Here is a 17,531-nt window from a genome sequence, read left to right as displayed (position 1 = left end):
AGAAAAAAATAATTTTGGTAACAAAAAGGAATGGAGCAAGTGTGACAATAACAATATTTCACTTCAGAACTGGCCCTTCCCATCTCAACAACGCAAGGTTAATTAAGAAAGTGGACTTCAACTTCCAATTGTTCGAGTTTTTATATTCCTTGGACTATTCATATCAGATAATATCAGTGGGATAAATGTCTACAATTTCTCCTATGATGATCACTTAAGGACAGCTCTTCAATCTTTTCTCAGGTCTATGAAAAAAGCATTTTCCTGGGACATTTGACACTTGACAAATCTTTCAGTAGAAGGTCTTAGAAGTAAATGAGAAAAGTAAAGGGTCTAACTTTCTAGAAACTAAAATGTAAGCAAAAAATTCTTTACTCCTTTGTGCCTAGATGAACTTGTACCATTTCACCAAATATGAGAGTTCTTATTTGATTTCAGTTTTACAGAAATCTCAAGAAGTGCATCCAGAAGAAAAGAGCTCAGTTTTCTACTAGTACCTAAATAACAATGCACTAGGATGAGGTCAAAAGGTGAGGAAGATCTTTGCAATGAAAATTTTAAATAGATGGAAGATGCTAGCGTATTATGCTACTAAATCAAGGTTCAAGGATGCCGCTTCTGAAAGATTATATAAAATTTTCCAAATACTAATCAATAATTTTCACTAACATAATGCTCTAAAGCCAAATTATAAAACACACTTGAAAGAATAGGCAACTGTAAATAAACATTAACAAAAGCCGTTCAATTTTGTTATTAAAGCACTAGAAACTGTTGTTTTAACGTATTCATTAACGATTCAGAGAAATTTGGAGAAGTTACTAAAGGAGTGGGAGGAATCTGAAAGTGTCATATTCAAATAGAACACTGCAAATCTTCAGAGAGCTGTTTCAGTTTGACTGAACTCTCACAGCAAGCCAATGTTAAAAGTATTTTCGGTAAATATATTTTCAGCTTCTATTAATGAAATTTCTTAAATAGAAAACATAATTCTATTTGGTTTAAATAAATTTCAAGAAATCCCTCTTACATCCACAAATTTTAAAGGGTATACAGTCAACTTTTCACATCTATCATTCTCTTAAAAATTTTTTTTAAAAAACTCCCATTGATTCAAATGTGTAAGGATGAGAGACTAACAACTGTTTAAAAGCAAACCAAAAATAATTTTTTTATGGAAAAGAAATCTACAGTCAGCTTAGATAATTCATCTTCCTTATTGAAACCACAAGGAGTGCTAGTCTTTCTTTGAAAAGACTCAGCCCCATGAAACACCTGCCAGGTCTACACAGCTTTTGTAGAAAGAAATCCCTGTCTACTGCCTACTTGAGAGTCATAGTAGAGAATGACCACAGTTCTCTGACTTGGGGCACGCAAAAGGTACCACAGAAGTATGTCAATCATTTAAACCTTCAGCTAAGATCTCATCTCCACTCAGGGTTACTTAAAGGAAATAATTTTACTTCCATTTTCATATATTGAAAACTACAAGTATTGAGTATTTTCATCGCTGTATGACTGTAGTTTTTTTCTTAGTATTTGTCATAAAACTCTAAAAGTCTTAAAAGAAACTAGTTAATTATGTGTTTTGTAAGCACCTAATTTGATCCTGGATTAATATGCCCTTAGATTAAATCAGTCACTTTGGAATTAGAAATTAACTCATTCAGAGTTCAAGCTTTCAATTTGACAGACTGTACTGTATTGAAACAAAAGGGTAAATTCCATGTTCTAACATTGAAGAAATACATTCTATGTTGGTTTTATATATGATCATTTTATGGATCAGATATCATATGATGTGTTTAAATAACTGAATAAACCTGATAAATTTTAGCATAAAATTATAATATTCTGCAACCTAGACATGAAATGTTGTTAGAAAAGCACAACTACTGAATCCTTTAAAATCTTTCAAGGCAATAAAAGTGGTTTAAAGGGTGAAGGTGATGGTTACCAACACACACATAACTGGAACCTATAGAGAAGCAACTGCTTAAGTGAAGACATATGTGTCAAACATAAAATTAACGAGACAGAGGGAAGACAAAGCTATTAACAAATGGTATAAAAATTTAAGAATCCACTTGGAAATACCTTTCATCAGTTCTAAATTACCTAATTCATACTCTCCCTTAGGGGAAAAGTTTGTTTTCTTATGAAGGATTAATCCTGCAAGGTCACACAAAAGTTTGATAATGGTTGTCAACTATAGAGATGGAATATACAACACGGTCAGGCGTAGATCTTTTTTCAATATGTATGATTCACTTGATCAGGAGGAAAAGCTTGCTGCTAATTTATGTGTGTGTCTAGGATTAGATGTAATGAACATTTTTCTCATGCAGACCATTGCCTTCCTGAAGTACCCTTATTTAAACTGAAATCAATTTATTGTTAACTACTTAGCAATCAGTGTTAGAGCTAACAGTATGCACACACATTATAGAAAAAAAATTGATCTCTTGTCAGTCGTGAAAAGCATCTGTAGGCTAGACGGAGGAGATGATTATTTTCATGTATTTTGGCCATTTGGTGTATTGTTGCTGCTTTTGTAAGAGCATCTGGCCACAACTCTGATGAAAATTCCAGATTCATTCTTAATGTAAACTAAAGAGTGCCTTTAAAAATAAATAATTTCTGTGTGTTGATTTTCTGAAATTAAAACAATCCAAAACAAGAAATAAAGAAAGCTGCTACCATGGCACAAGATAAATCCACATGTGCAAGGTTAGTTAGGGTCATAGCAAGCCTAACAAATGCCATAAAGATCCTCTGAAAACAGCCCAACGAGATACACTGCACACATGGTTCTCGCTCTCCATTTAGCAGGCTACACTCAATAAATCAGTGGTTGCTGAACTCACATTTCCAAACTGATCAGGTTCTAGGTGAAATGTTAGGTCTTAAGCTATCATCAGCCAGTTTATAGGGCAGCCCCAGAAGTTCTGACTCATCCCTGAGGAGCTAGTCGAACCCTTGAGTTCTAATTGCTGAGTGTGATTGACTGATGAACCCAGAGAGCCATTTCAGTGTGAGATCTCCTGACCCCACCCAAGACAATGACTCGATATGGAGAGCAAAACCATCCCTCGGGGATGCCAGAGCTACAGCTGCCTCTAGGTCAGGCTAAAAGAGGGAATAAACCCTTAATCCAGGCCGCAATCCCCAACCAAGGGGCACTTGTGCAACAAAGCCTGAATAGGAACTGGGCTGCAGACACTCCTCTAAGGTTTCTGACAGGATGTGTAGTGGTTGTAGTTCAAGGTGCTAAAATTGGGGATATTAATTTCTCCCAAAGTAGAATGAGATCACTTACTGCATCTTAAACTGAGACAGACCCAGCTGTGACTAACACTTTCATGATTCACGGGCAGGGGGCCCGAAGCTAATGCCAAATTTTGAGGATGAAGAAGGGCATTCTGTTTTGAAAATATTACATCCAGGTGATGTATTTTTATATTTCTTAAAAAACACCTGTCTACTCTGTTTGTTAATAGCATATTATAAAGCATAGTACAGAACCACACATGTAGCATGACCTCTTTCAGGTAAAATTTTTAAAAGGATTTGTGAAAATATAAACATAAAATTTTATGCACGGAATCAGAAGGAAGTGTTATCGATTACCAAAGAAGAACTGAAGTGCGGGGAAGGGGGCGCGTGAGGAAGAAGAGGGATGCCTTCGCTTTTCATTTTATATCTTTCTCTTTTTCTATCGCACTCACTTTTATTTATTTATCTTTGTTTACAGGGGTTGTCTGGGCAGTAAAATGAGGAAGCTTATTTTGTTTTCGTATTTTAACTTCTCTACATTTAGAAACTCCCTTATGGGGCCAGCCTGGTGGTATAGCAGTTCAGTTCGTGTGCTCCACTTCGGCAGCCCGGGGTTCACTGGTTCAGATGCTGGGTGTGAACCTACGGACCGCCTATCAACCCATGCTGTGGCAGGCATCCCACATATAAAATGGAGGAAGATATACACAGATGTTAACTCAGGGCTAATCTTCCTCAAAAAAAAAAAAAAAAGACTCCCTTATAGGGGTTATATTATAATTTTAATTTTAAAAAAGGTGACAATCTCAATTTGGGCAAGTGAACACAAAAAAAGTTAGGAGGATTTATTCAAACAATAGTTACTGGTCATTATTATGTGGCAGACACAGTACTAGGACCTGGGGATATGGTGGTCAACAAAACAGATAAAAAATAATCAAAGAATCATTGTGAAAATGTATACAAATTATGTACTATCATGAGACAAGGAAGCAGAAGCTAAAAGAGTTAACTTGTCAAGGTCACGGTTAGCAAGAGGTAAAGTGATGAAAAAACCCAGGAAGTTCTACACAAGGTAACACCATAATTTATTCCCCATATTGTTTCCTTGTCTATGCAACTGAAAGAGCAGAATGTCTTCTCATTTTAATGATGGGCAGACTAAGGTTCACAGAATAAAATGGCTTGTCCCAAACGATGTCATTATTAAGTGGCATTATAGGGAACAATAAGTGTCCTCTGACATCATGGCACAATAGCGAAGAAATACGAAACACAACATACAAGAGAATATGCTGTATCTAGTAAGATCAAAAAAATACAAGGATTATGATGATGTGTGTGGCAATAGTTTACGTATTACCTCTGTACTGTAAGAGATGTTAAAAAACAAACACCTCCAAAAAATTTATACACTAGCTGGCCTTGCATATTTTTAATCCAATACAAAATGAATGCATATAATTGTGTCTGAAACTACTGTTGAAAACTTCTCTCTATATAAGAAACATCTGTAATATTTACATATATTTAATTCCTTCCTTTTCATTTGAGCTAAACTTCTGGTTCCCAGTTTTTAAAACTCTAAGTACCGCTGCATAAATTTTTATTATTATGACTGGAAGCAGCTTGCTTTCTCAAGTCCTAAGTGAAAATACTATGGCTGTCCACCAATTAAGTGCAGACATTTAGAAAATGAGAAAGAAACCTTGGAAGTTGGTGGATAGGAAATTCACTTTAATATTTTTCTTGGTAGAAGTGTAAAATTTTCTCAGTAGAAGTGTATTTGGTATAAATTAGGTGTATATTGGATTTTCCTCAGGAAGATTTAGTTACTGGAAAACTGATAATAAGGCAGCATCATCTATTATTAAGAAGACAGCATTCTAGGAGAATGTAGATACTAAACAAAATAGATTCTATATATCTATTATTATCAAATATTAAAAGATTTAGGGGCCGGCCCAGTGGTGCAGCAAAGTTTGCACGTTCTGCTTCAGCGGCCCGGGATTCACCGGTTCAGGTCCCAGGTGGGAGCATGGCACCGCTTGGCAAGCCATGCTGTGGTAGGCGTCCCACCTATAAAGTAGAGGAAGATGGGCATGGATGCTAGCTCAGGGCCAGTCTTCCTCAGCAAAAAGAGGAGGATTGGTGGCAGATGTTAGCTCAGTGCTGATCTTCCTCAAAAAGAAAAGATGTATATATCCTTCACAGAAAATTTTTAAAATATGGAAGAGCGTACCCTCATCCTCCCCACGTGACCTAGATATCATCAACTTTAACCCATAATCACATTACCTAGAAATAATTGCCATTAGCATTCCACAGGTTTCCTTTCAGTCTTTTTCTATATACTTATATAATGTTTAGATCATATTGCACGTATAATCTTGTGTCCTTCATTCTAAACTGACATTGTATCATTAGAGTTTTACTAGGACATTAGAGTAATTTATAATTATAATTTTTAATGACTATATAATATTCCCTTGTGCAGACATGCCATAATTTACTTATCTATTCTCCTAAGATTAGTAACCAAAGTGATTTCTAATATTTCTCAACTACAAATAATGTCATAATGAAAACCTTGAGCATAAATCATTATTTCCTACAGAATTACTAGTTTACCTACTTGCTTTACCACATATGGAAATATAAATGGTACACATATTCCATACTCTTAGAATGGTCTTGTGAATTTTTTCCACATATATCTTGAAATGTACATTAGGGGTAATCATTATTAATTTCTTAGCTAGAAACATATAAAAGCTTTTTTTAACTTATTAAAAATTTCAAACATGTACAAAAATAGAATAGGTTAATGTGCCCACATTCAAATTAAATCATTTTCAATAAATATCTATTCTTATTCATCTCTATCCCTACCCATTTCTCTACTCTGGATTATCTTTGTTAATATAACATATTAGAAATTATATCACTTGCTATAGCATTTTCACTCGCTATAGTATTTTTCAAAACACATTTCAAAAGTTATAAACATAAGAATACCTGAGTGGTCCTCATTTTCAGATTCTTCATAAGCAAATGTGAGTATGCTATAAAATTAATTTTCTAATGTTTTAATTAAAATGTCCTTTGTGAAATTTTTGCAAAACAAATTTTTAATTTTTTAATGAAAATCAAAATTAAAAATACTAATGTTTAGTCTCTGAAGGTGAGTACATTGAAGAAAGGATAAAAATAGATCCCAAATCATTAACTCCTAGAAAGCAGTATTGTGGTAAAAGCTAGGAAATTCCCAAGTCTGGTTTGCATTTTGTGTTTTGGAAGAGTTCTTTCATTTATTTCTCCTCATTTTGAACAGCAAGCTAGGTCACCTCTTATTAAGAAAGGTGTGCTAGAGAGTAAATACAGACCCTTTCTTGTGGCCCTCCTGCTCTGGCGATGATCACCGAGTTGGAATACAGTTACCTGTAATAACCCGGCATCACGATGTGGACACCGGCACTTGGCTGGCAGATAGCTGTGGCGTTCTTATCATCCATTTTGCGCACAGTGTCTGTGAAAGGTCCCGTGGCATTGATAACACACTTGGCTCTCACATCAAATTCCTGCCCTGTGAAAGAAAGCAGCATCAATCACACACTCCATCTGTTTCTCTGCTCGCTGATGCTTCGGATTATTAATTCATCTATTAACTTAACCTATGGCGAAGTATATTGCATACCACACTAAGTGACGTGAGCAGCCAGAGTTATTGAAAAGCCACACAAAAGGCCCGCATCGGAGTAAATTTAGCAAAAACAGATCCAAATTGAAGAAAGAAAAGCATGCCACTTTTTCATTTCAGCTCTAGGTCTATTTTGCAAAGTGCCCAGCATCAAAGTGCCAAATAGGAATAAAGTGGGATGAGTAAGTAAGACAGTTTCTCCTTTAAAACTCAGACATGTACACAGTGCTGCTGTGTGACAATACATGTCACGGCGCTGGTCTTGTTCAAGGAAATGACGTAATTTTGAAACTCTGCCTGCACGGCCATAGAACCAGGACAAGAATGAAAATCCAACCAAACTTCAAGTGATTGACTTGAACGATGTGTAAATGCACTGCCTGTGTCACCTAGATGATAATTTGAAACTTAGCACATTTATTTAATTTTATTAATAACATGTTTTTGCAAAGAAAACGGAATGCATTCATAGCTGTTGGAATTTTGTGGGCATTCATTATTATCATTATCATTATTATTATTTAACACAAAGGGGAAAAATTGCCAAGTCCCACAAGAGAAAATTTTCATGTTAAACCAGTCATCATTGACAATAAGGAATATAATTAATGTGACTCTGAAATCTGGCTTAAATAAAAGAGAAGTGACAGAAAAATTATAATTCAGTCATTATATAGGCAAGGCAAGATGCTAAGAAATACCTCCCTGCCAGAGCCTTGGCATACCTGTGAGAACATCCTTGCACCGTGCACCGCTCACGCGCTCTTTCCCCGTTTGGGGGTCTGTCTTCTTGAGCAAGCTCACGACCTCCATGTAATTGGCCGTGGCAGCCCCATACCTGGCAGCAGTAAGAGCAATGGCAAGGTTCATCCGGGCGTCGTTGTGTTGTCCTGCAGCAGGGAAAACATCAGAGGGGGGGCAGGAGTCACCTCGAGCCACAGACTGGTGGTACAGAAGTGTGTCACAACAGATATGTCACATCTGTCCCTGTCACCCAGAATATGCATGATGGCTGCTCAGCTCTATTGGGCATGATTTAAAAATACATTGTCATTCTCGGTCAGGCATTTACCTGCCACTTCAGCAAGTTCACTTTGTGTACCGCGAAAAATATCCCCTTCCTACAGAGCTCACATCAATTATTTGAAAGTTAAGAAATCATTATTCTCTCAGTTTGGGAACACATGTATATGTCAGACTTTTCCTAATACAGACAACCCGTATGTATGAAAGTGAAGCAATTCAAAACTTCAGAATATTTGACACCCCAACTGGTGTTGATTAACAATTTTTATGAGTATATGCTCTATCTAATATTCAAAATCAAGAGCTTAATCTTCCACAGAGAATCTCTCTGTATTTTATAAAAGGATTTTTCTTGGTCTGAATTTTGATCAGAGCTTCTTAAAATGTAACTTTTTTTTTTTAATTGCACATAAAAGGTAAGAAATTAAGCAGGGCAAAATTTAATTACAGAACAATTCCTACCTGTATTGTTAAAGATTTATTGCTGAAAAATTCTAGTTAAAGAAAACTAAGGGGGAGGCCAAGGGGGGAAAGATGATTAATCACTTTAAAATACTGGCATCACAAGAGACTTTTTCTATTTATTATTGCCAGTGGAGTTAATGCTGACCAGGAAGAATTACTCTACATTGCAGGGGCCAGGTTCTCTGTGCCCTGAATAATTAATTACCCAGGGCCAGATGTATTGAAGCAGGGTTCAAATTCTCACACACTGGGATCAGTTCTATCAAGATAACACTGATAAAGGGATGAATTTGTAATGGATATTGTTGTTGATTTATGTTGCCAGCATACCAAACATTTAGTATAAATGGTTTATGTAAAGTTTCTTCCTTGTGATTCAGTCTGCGCAGGGCCAGAAGCTCTACACAGGTAATCTGTTCCAGCTAAAAGGGCAAAGTTATAAAGAGAGAATCAATGACTGGCGATTCTGCCGCCCCTCCCCAGGAACATCTTATTCTAAAACTGCTGAACTAATACAATCAGCCAAGAACCTTTCCCTCCAAATTAAATCCTCTATCAGTGGAGAACATACATTAAACCTCAACATGCAGAATAAGCGGTTATTTTCTCCAAAAAACAACAGAATGAAAGAAGGAGAAGAAAGAAAACAGCAGCAGCAGTAACTGAACTGTAAGTGGGCGAAAGACGGGTAGCATTTCTATCAATTCCATTCAGTGTGACCCTGAAGTTGCTATTAAAATAGACAGCAGGTGTATTTAAAATTAGGTTTAAGAAATCAACTTTTATTAATATAGGGCTCATTTAAAATTGGAATATGCTTCAAAAAGTTAAATGCATGCAAACAGTCCAAAGAAACTAAATTAACATTCCTTTATAGGTCTTCTCTTTAAACTAAAAAAATTACACTTCTAAATGCAGTACCAATCCCACCCAATCTTTCTAGTAGATTTACGTACAAAACTATGAAACGCTCTATGGGTAGCACAAGAAATCCAAGTCAAGTTTGTATGGTGGGGAAATTCACTCATCAGATGTCCCTTGATTTACACATAGGACAAGTCTCCGGAAAGCCATGTGTAAATCAACTATTTTAAATCCTATATGAAGTCACTGTTCAAAGGAACCAGGCAGAAATCCCATTTATTAAATGACAGATTTCCTTTGTAAAGTGGAATCTATCACACAATCATCTGGTAATAAAACTCTACGCTTTGAAAATACAAAATCTTTTAATACCTTTTTAAACTATAAAATTTCATTAGAGCGATATTGGTATAGTTCATCAAGCTCTGTTGCTTCTATACTAAGAAATGCCTCCCTAATTACCTTCCAAACTCCAATACTTTTGAAGGTAAACAAAATTAACCTCAGTGAAAAATGTGAGATGGAAACAAGTTCCGTTGGTCCTTATTTTCCAGGCCCACCCTGACACCCAGCAGCACCTGCCTTGACTGGAGCCAGGTCTGCCACTTATTTATGGAGGCCCTTCACGGTATGATCCTCATCTGCCACAGTTCATCTACTCCCATTCTTCTTGCTATCTAGGATTGTCAAATTATATGCAACTCCCTGAACATCCATGTCATTTTACACCTTCTTGCCTTTGCCGACACTAATTCTTCTGGCTAGAATACCATTCTGGAAGCTCTGGACAACTCCCATTCGTTTCTCATGATCTGGTTCAAATATTTCCCCATGAACTCTCCCCTTATCTGCCTTGCTCCAAGGCAAAGTTGTTCATTCCTTCTTCTAAATCAACATTCTATCTTGTATATATCTTCTTTATAGTCTTTATGATACTATATTGATCCATGTATCCATTGACGTAAAAAAATTATATGCCTGAGTTATGAGTCAGGCACTGTGAGCAGTGCAGGGAACACAAGGTGAGAAGGATACAGGGCAATTTCTGTTCTTGTGGAACTTACATCCCATTGTAATTATTGTATGATTTCTCAGGTCTCCTCATCCCAGTCATGGAAGGCAGGAAGACTTACTTGCTCACCTTTTTTTCCCCTCGTTGATACCAAGCACAGAAGAGGTATCCAGTAAGTGTTAAGTTTAGCCAGATGCTATTCAGTGTGTTAAATAAACAGGTTTATTTATAGTCTAGAGATTTATATAAATTTTACATAATTTTGTAAAATTTTATGGTCTTACCTCTAACTGTGGAATAGAATGCTTTGTCTCGTGTTAAAGAAATTGCAGACATCAATAAGTCAGTGACAAGAAATTTGAGGGAAGGAGGGAAACCCCAGAAATGTGTAAAATCTTAGCTTAAACACAAACTAGCCCTTATATTTAAGTTGAATAAGTGGAACGGAAGGAGAAATGGTTATCAACGATTCCCTCAAGACTTATCCCACAAGTTTCCCCTTGCTCTGCAGGGGAATGCAAACACAGTCACAATAGCTCCTAAAAATTGAGGAGTAAGTAATTTGATTTTCCTCTGGGCCCTGGAGTTCACATCCTCACCCAGAAGTCCCCTTCTTTGCAGACATTCGGCTTAATTCATTTACCTCCTTGCATTCATGGTAGACCTCCTCCCCTACCTACATTAAATTCACTCTCTACCCTGAGATACCCAGATGCTCGCAGGGCATGCTTCCTGGGATAAGTGGTATATTTTCACTATTCTTAACTAAATTTCCCCCAACTCCATTTCCTGACATTTGAAAAGTATCTAAATGCCTCCTGTAATTTTATTTCTGGAGAAAAAAGTTTTTGACAACACTGCATGTCATTGGAATGCGATACAATAATCTCGGCTCCCCCACCCAATTGATCTGCTTATTAAGTTTGGATTTTCACATTCATTTCCTTAGAGCCAGGCAACACGATACTATTCACTGATCAGTGAATAGCTTTACATTGGCACTTACACAAGGACCCAGACGGGGACTGTGAAAATCTGTTTCCTACTCTGTTCTCCTTTTGCACTTGAAATCTTACATATGTGCACATATCGAACTTACAACTCGTACGAGAGGAAGCATATAAGAGGTGGAACTATAACTGTTTTCTCTTGTTTAAAACAACAAAATATAAAATCTACCCACCAAAAAGAATGAAGGTCAGTGGTGCTAGAGAAGGATTTTGCCTTAATCCTCGCTGGCCTTGCACATAGGATAGTGAGAGATATTTTAAGTGAAAAATATTTTATGATGCAGGCATCTAAAAGACCTCAAACATAAATATTTTGGAGACATAGGAATATGTCTCCTCAGAGGGTTTCAAAGTTTGGCGACTAACTTAACATGCAAAATAGCTGAAAAAAGAGAAATAAACACTGAATGTGTACACGGTGTGAAGAATGAGTAAATAGGAAAAAACCGTAGGTAACGAATTACCTGGCATGCTCCTGTTCCTTCCAATTTACTTCTGTGATGCTCTGAAATTCTACAACAATCTTCTTTGAATACAGCATACTTCTAAGTGGCCATTTATAGTGCATAGACCTATCTATCGACCCAGGAATCTGTATAGAAAGTCTAATTGTTAGAAAAAAAATAGTTCTTAATTAAAATAACACCTGTCTATAACTTCATCATCAATAAAAATTGCCACTGTTGAAATGCTGAGAATCTTTCCTTCTATCTCCCTGTGTACTGACCTGGGTCTTGTGCCACCATATGACTACTTCTAGCAGGCGGAAAAAGGACGCTTGAAAGAAAGAATACCTCCCTAAAACTTTAATCCCATTTCTAACAAAATCCACAGGCTATGCTTCATTCTCTCAGACTCGCAGTGTCACAGTGACCTCTCGGGCAGCTTCTCCTTAGCAATCTGGCAAACATAATTCAAAGGCTAACCTACCAAACTCAAGCTGATTTAATATAATCATTATATTTAAAATTTCCCTTTCTGATGGAAAGAGTGCCAGTAGAAGCAGAGTAGAAAATGAGTATACGTGTATAAAGGGATTACTAAATTCTGCTTTAAGTAAATACGAAGAATCATCTTAAAAATGAGGACATACTTTTCATGGTAAATTGTGACAACGATGCAATTTCCAAAAGTAAATTATTTACAAAAGTGATTATTTGTGTGAGGAGCGGTGAGGATCATGGAGACACATGAAGCAGTTTAGGGAGACTGCACTTTACAAGTTACTATGGAGAATGGCTCTGGGCTTAGAATGATTGAGTCACGAGTTTTGGGTACTCCTCTAGACTTCAGTGTCCAAAAAGGAGAGGAGCTGGGTGGGTGGCACTTCAGAAATTATACAACTCTGGTAATGGCTAATCTTCAATAGTTACCTATCCTTCTCAATATTTCACTTCAACCTTTTCCTCATTTCTAGTTTCTCTGACTTTGGCCTCTAATGTCTAAACAGAGAATGGGCCTTAAAAAAGAGCAAATGACAGGCACTTTATAAAGTGAATCAGGAAAATAAAAACAGAAATCATATGCTTCCATTTGATCTAGAATTATAATGAAATCTTGATTTGATTAGCTTTTACAGGCTATGTAGTATATTGCAAAAACTGTCCTAATTCTTCACCCCTCCCTGTAGCCATGCCCTTTGCCATGAGTCTTCATAGTGTCCTCTCCCACTTTGACTCTGGACTCAGCCACATAAAACTGTTTTGGTCCATGGAAGTTTAGTGAATGTGATTAAAAAAAAAAAAGGAGGCTCTGCCAACGCCATGAAAATGACATGCCCAGGCTAGTCTGCTGGTAGCAGGAGGAGGATGAGAGGCATGTGGTAAGTTGCCCCTGTCATCCTAGCCAAGGCCATCCTACGTCAGCTGACAGACAGTCAACACCTCCAAATGTGAGTGCAAGTTAGCGGAGACCTGAAGAATCCCCGAGCCAACCCCAGACAAGACCAGAAGAACCACCTTGATGACCACTCCAATGCATGAGCAATAAATCTGAACTGTTTTATGCTATGAGGTTTTACGGTTGTTGTTATGTGGAAGTGTGGCAATAGATAACTTATACAGGCAATATAGCCAATTTTCTAATAAAGTTAGTCTCAACTTAAAAACAGGTTCTCTCTTCAAAACTGCATCCTAAGATGGCTATTTAGAAGACAATTCATTTTCCTAGAGAAATGCATACATAAATAGTGGTAAGGTGATTAGTTTGTGCCACAAGAGCTATTTAGTGCATAGGGTACCAGAATAAGGGAATTAATAATGATTCCAACAGCCTCAATGCCCACCGCTCCCTCACACTGACTCCAAATCTCCAGGCTGACCCCAGTGCCCACCCTCAAATAAAACTCTGCTCTTTCAGCCCTCTGACTTTTTGCTCATATTGTCCCTACTCCATGGAACATCTTACCCTACCTTGTAAGATAGGGTCTTTCATCTTTCCTTCACGAAACTTTCCCTGACTTCTCTCAGACACAATAGCCTTCTCTCCCCTGTGCTTCCGTCGCACGTTGTACACACACTTATTACAGCATAAACTATTTTCTAAATATTTGCATCCAACAGTCACTCATTTATTGAGCAAATATGTACTAAATGCTTTTAATGTGCCACGGATTATGCTAGGAAGTGGGTTTACAACAGATACAAACACAGACATAGTTCCAGGCTAGGGAACCTTGATTCTAATAACATGTTCCTAAAGGAACAGAGTGCGTCTTATTCAATTTTACTTTCCCTGTACCCACCATAGCGTTTGCTACCTAGTAGATATTCAAATATTTGTTGAATGAATGAGTGAATATGCATGATTGTAGAACAGAATCACAGGTCAGAGATTGCTCAAATAAGGGAAATGTGCTCAAGGGTTAGAGATTCTAGGAACAGTCCCCAACTCATCAACCCTACTCCCACTATAGCTGTGGCCTCCACCAAACCAAGGGATAACTGTGTCTCTACCTAGCTATCCAGCAAACAATGGAAACAGGAGGTCTTCCATCACAAAATCTTTGATGAAAACACAAGCAAAAGGAGCAGGCCAGTGATAAAGTTAAAGCAAGCAAGGGTTTGATGTATGATTAGGCCAGCAACTGGCAGATGCCTTTAACAATCTTAAATTAAGTATATATTGTAAGCCAGGCATGATGCTTGGTACTAGGGATCCACTGAGTAGGGAGAATAAGACTACCCTGGTTTCTGCTCTGTGGAGCCACATTCTAATGGGGAAGACAGATAAAGTCAACGAAAATAAGTTAATAAGACAATTACAAATTGCAATAATGGCAAGAGAGCGAAAAAGAGGGGGCAGGGAGAGCAAATTCCTGGGGCAGGAGCAATGTTTCAGACAGGGCAGTTAGGGGAAGTGGTCAAAATTAGCAAGAAGTAGACAAAACGCAGAGAAGGCAAGTAAGTCCTAACAGCAAGACCACCACCTATAAACTTTAATCACTGCTAATTTGCAATTATATCCAAAGCTTATATGAAGCATAAACTATCAGAATTATGACTACTGTATTAGCACAACCCCATTTGATTACAAAGTGCCTGCAAAGTCATTTTTTTTCATTCATTCCCTAAAGTATGCACCCATATTTTATATATCGTCATCAGGAATTAAGCTTAAAACTCTTCCTGGGTTGATATACATTTTTGCAGGAAACGTCTTTTAATATAGACGGGTGAAATTCAAAAGAAAAGTACAATATTCAAAGTTTATGAATTGGAGTAATTTGCTGTCACTTATCCATACTACAGTTCTCAGGAAGGGACACCTGTTGGCACTGAGCATGTAATCATTTTTATTATTAAATACAAAGGTACAATTAAATACAGGCACAAGATGTGACCTGCATCATAATTCTGCCCAGCCTTTTTCTTCACAATATTCTTTTCATTATCGTGGGCCTTTTGTTCCTTCATGTTTCTTTTGTCTTACTTTAAGTTCTCGAGTAAGCTATTTACAATCTGAATAATTAGCAATCAGTGTGGATCTGTGGTCTTTGGCCCCATGTAAACGAAATATTGTGAAGTGCCTTAACATGACACATTTAAGAACATAAACTTTCTATACCCTCAGGACTTTTCCTTTCTTGAAAAAGTTTTAAATGAATCTAATGAAGAGTAAGTTTTCTACTTTTCAGATACTTAGGAATCTAGTTAGAGTTGAACAAAAATAAAACCACATTTAAACTGCAAACAACAGAATGCTTTGGGTATTCATCAGCTTTATCTGTGGAAAAATGTTCTATATATCAATTTACAATGAAGAAGCCCTCCCTTCCCATGTCTACCCAGGACAATTAATTCTCTCTAGCACAAGCCAAAAATAGGTTTTTATATTTTTAAGAAGAAAAAGGGAAAAGGAGCAATGTGACAAAAATTAATTGAAATAAAGTTGAAAAGTCAGGAAGCAAGGCATACTATAGAGACTCTTTTGCAAACCACACCATTACGTGGCCTAAAGCCACAGGTGATCTTCCTCGGTTGTTTGTGAAATGCACGAAAGGCACTGATAAAGCATCTTAGAATGCCTAGCTTTGAGGGTAAGGGTCCCTCTTTACAGAGAGCTGCAGTCTGGGACGCATGGCATCTTAACCCAAGATAACCGTCCTGAGGATGCTCGAAATTTATTTATTTTTTTACAAATATTTATTAAATACCTACTATGTGCCAGGCAATGAGCTAAGCACCACTGTGGGGAGCAGAAACTGAAACTGATTGGCCCCGCTGCCCCTGAACTCTGAGATACAAGAGCAAATTTATAGTCTAACTTGGAAAAGTTGCAAGTTCCAAAACTTCTCAAGTTCTCTCCCATTTCTTTGCATTTTTCCTTTCCCTTTCCTGTGCAGTTTTCCTAAAATATCACGAAATATAGTACTCCAGACATATCTTCTTTGCTCTCAGGTTATAGGAAGTTTGCAAGCCTCCTTTCATAGGAGGGTGTGCTCAAATTCAAGTCCCTTCTCTACCAACTGTGAACCCTTATACGAGGTGCTTCATCTAAGGTTCTTTTCACTCAACTCCACATGATGATAATGGGATTGAATGGATAATGAGGATGGGATAATGGGAATGGGAATGATAATGGGATTGACAGAGGATTATCTCGAGGAATTAGGAAGATAGGTAATGTATGTCATGACATGATAGTTCTCAGTAAATATTAACTATTATTATTTAAAGTTAAAAATAAAATTTACTGGACAGTCAAGACCACGTCACACCTTAATTAAAATATATGACTACTGCTTAAAATACTTTAAAAATAGAAACAAAAAAACCTTGTATATTTTCCCATTCTACATAATTTATTGCTCATCACTCTGGCAAACTTTTCCTGAAATGTGTAACAACTAATCTCTAATCTCTGAACTTGACTAATATTGTTTACTCTTTTTCTCTGTCCTCTCTCTCTTCACTCTGACAAGCAAGGCATTCTTTTCTGTATGTCACACAGGATAGGAAGACAGGAGAATGGTTTTCAATCCAGAGGAAAACAGCTTTGATGGGCTAACAGAGTGTTTCAAAATATCCAAAGGACTTCATTTTTTCTTAAAAACAGGGAGCCTCTGCCAGTTTTTACAAAGGAAATCAACATAAGCTATAAATTGGTAAAAGCCAAAAGACCCAAGTTCTGATTCCTCAGCCACTAACTGGGTGTGTTTCTGTAATAGATAACGGTCTGGGTTTTCTTTGTTTTTGCTTCTCAGCATCTAACCCCCTTCTCTCCATCATGTAAGCCTTGAAGAGAGGCGGAGTCTACCCCCTCCCACAGGAGAGAAGGAAGGCCCACTGGGACATAGGCCTCTAACCTGGCTCCACCTATCAGATCCTCTTGACACAGATGCCAATCTAGAGCTAACAACCCAGAATAACAGACATGAAGAATTCAATCTGAAGGTGGAGGCCAATGGCAGCAGCGCCATCACTTTCTGTGGGCAGCAGTGACAGAGATGTCAGCAGCGGTGGCAGAGCAAGAAGGGATTTGAGTAATCAGCACTAAAGTCTTCAGAATCAGTGTTCTGGTTCTGAGACAGGATTTCGCCTGTGGCTCTGGTTGCTGCAAATCGTTTTCACTTCCCTTATTTTTCAAGCCATGTCTTGTTTTCCCAGCATTTCTGCCTGTTGCCCAATGTCCTCTCAAAAGGTTCTTTTTTCCTTAAGTCAGCTAGATTTATTTTTCT

General features: G+C 37.3%; 1 protein-coding gene across 2 annotated transcripts in view; it reads right to left on the bottom strand.

Moving 5' to 3' along the window:
• GPD2 (glycerol-3-phosphate dehydrogenase 2) overlaps positions 1–17,531 on the bottom strand; it is a 135,264-nt gene that overhangs the window by 28,162 nt on the left and 89,571 nt on the right. For both annotated transcript variants that reach the window (XM_046659043.1, XM_046659042.1), the window contains exons 7-8: positions 7,702–7,866; positions 6,718–6,862 (exon numbers count right to left, since the gene is read on the bottom strand). In XM_046659043.1, the coding sequence (XP_046514999.1) occupies positions 6,718–6,862; positions 7,702–7,866 (310 nt within the window). The remainder of the gene's footprint in view (positions 1–6,717; positions 6,863–7,701; positions 7,867–17,531) is intronic.

This window comes from Equus quagga, chromosome 4, assembly GCF_021613505.1.
Source record: "Equus quagga isolate Etosha38 chromosome 4, UCLA_HA_Equagga_1.0, whole genome shotgun sequence".
Classification (NCBI taxonomy): Eukaryota; Metazoa; Chordata; class Mammalia; order Perissodactyla; family Equidae; genus Equus; species Equus quagga.
This window is presented reverse-complemented; position numbering and strand designations above follow the sequence as displayed.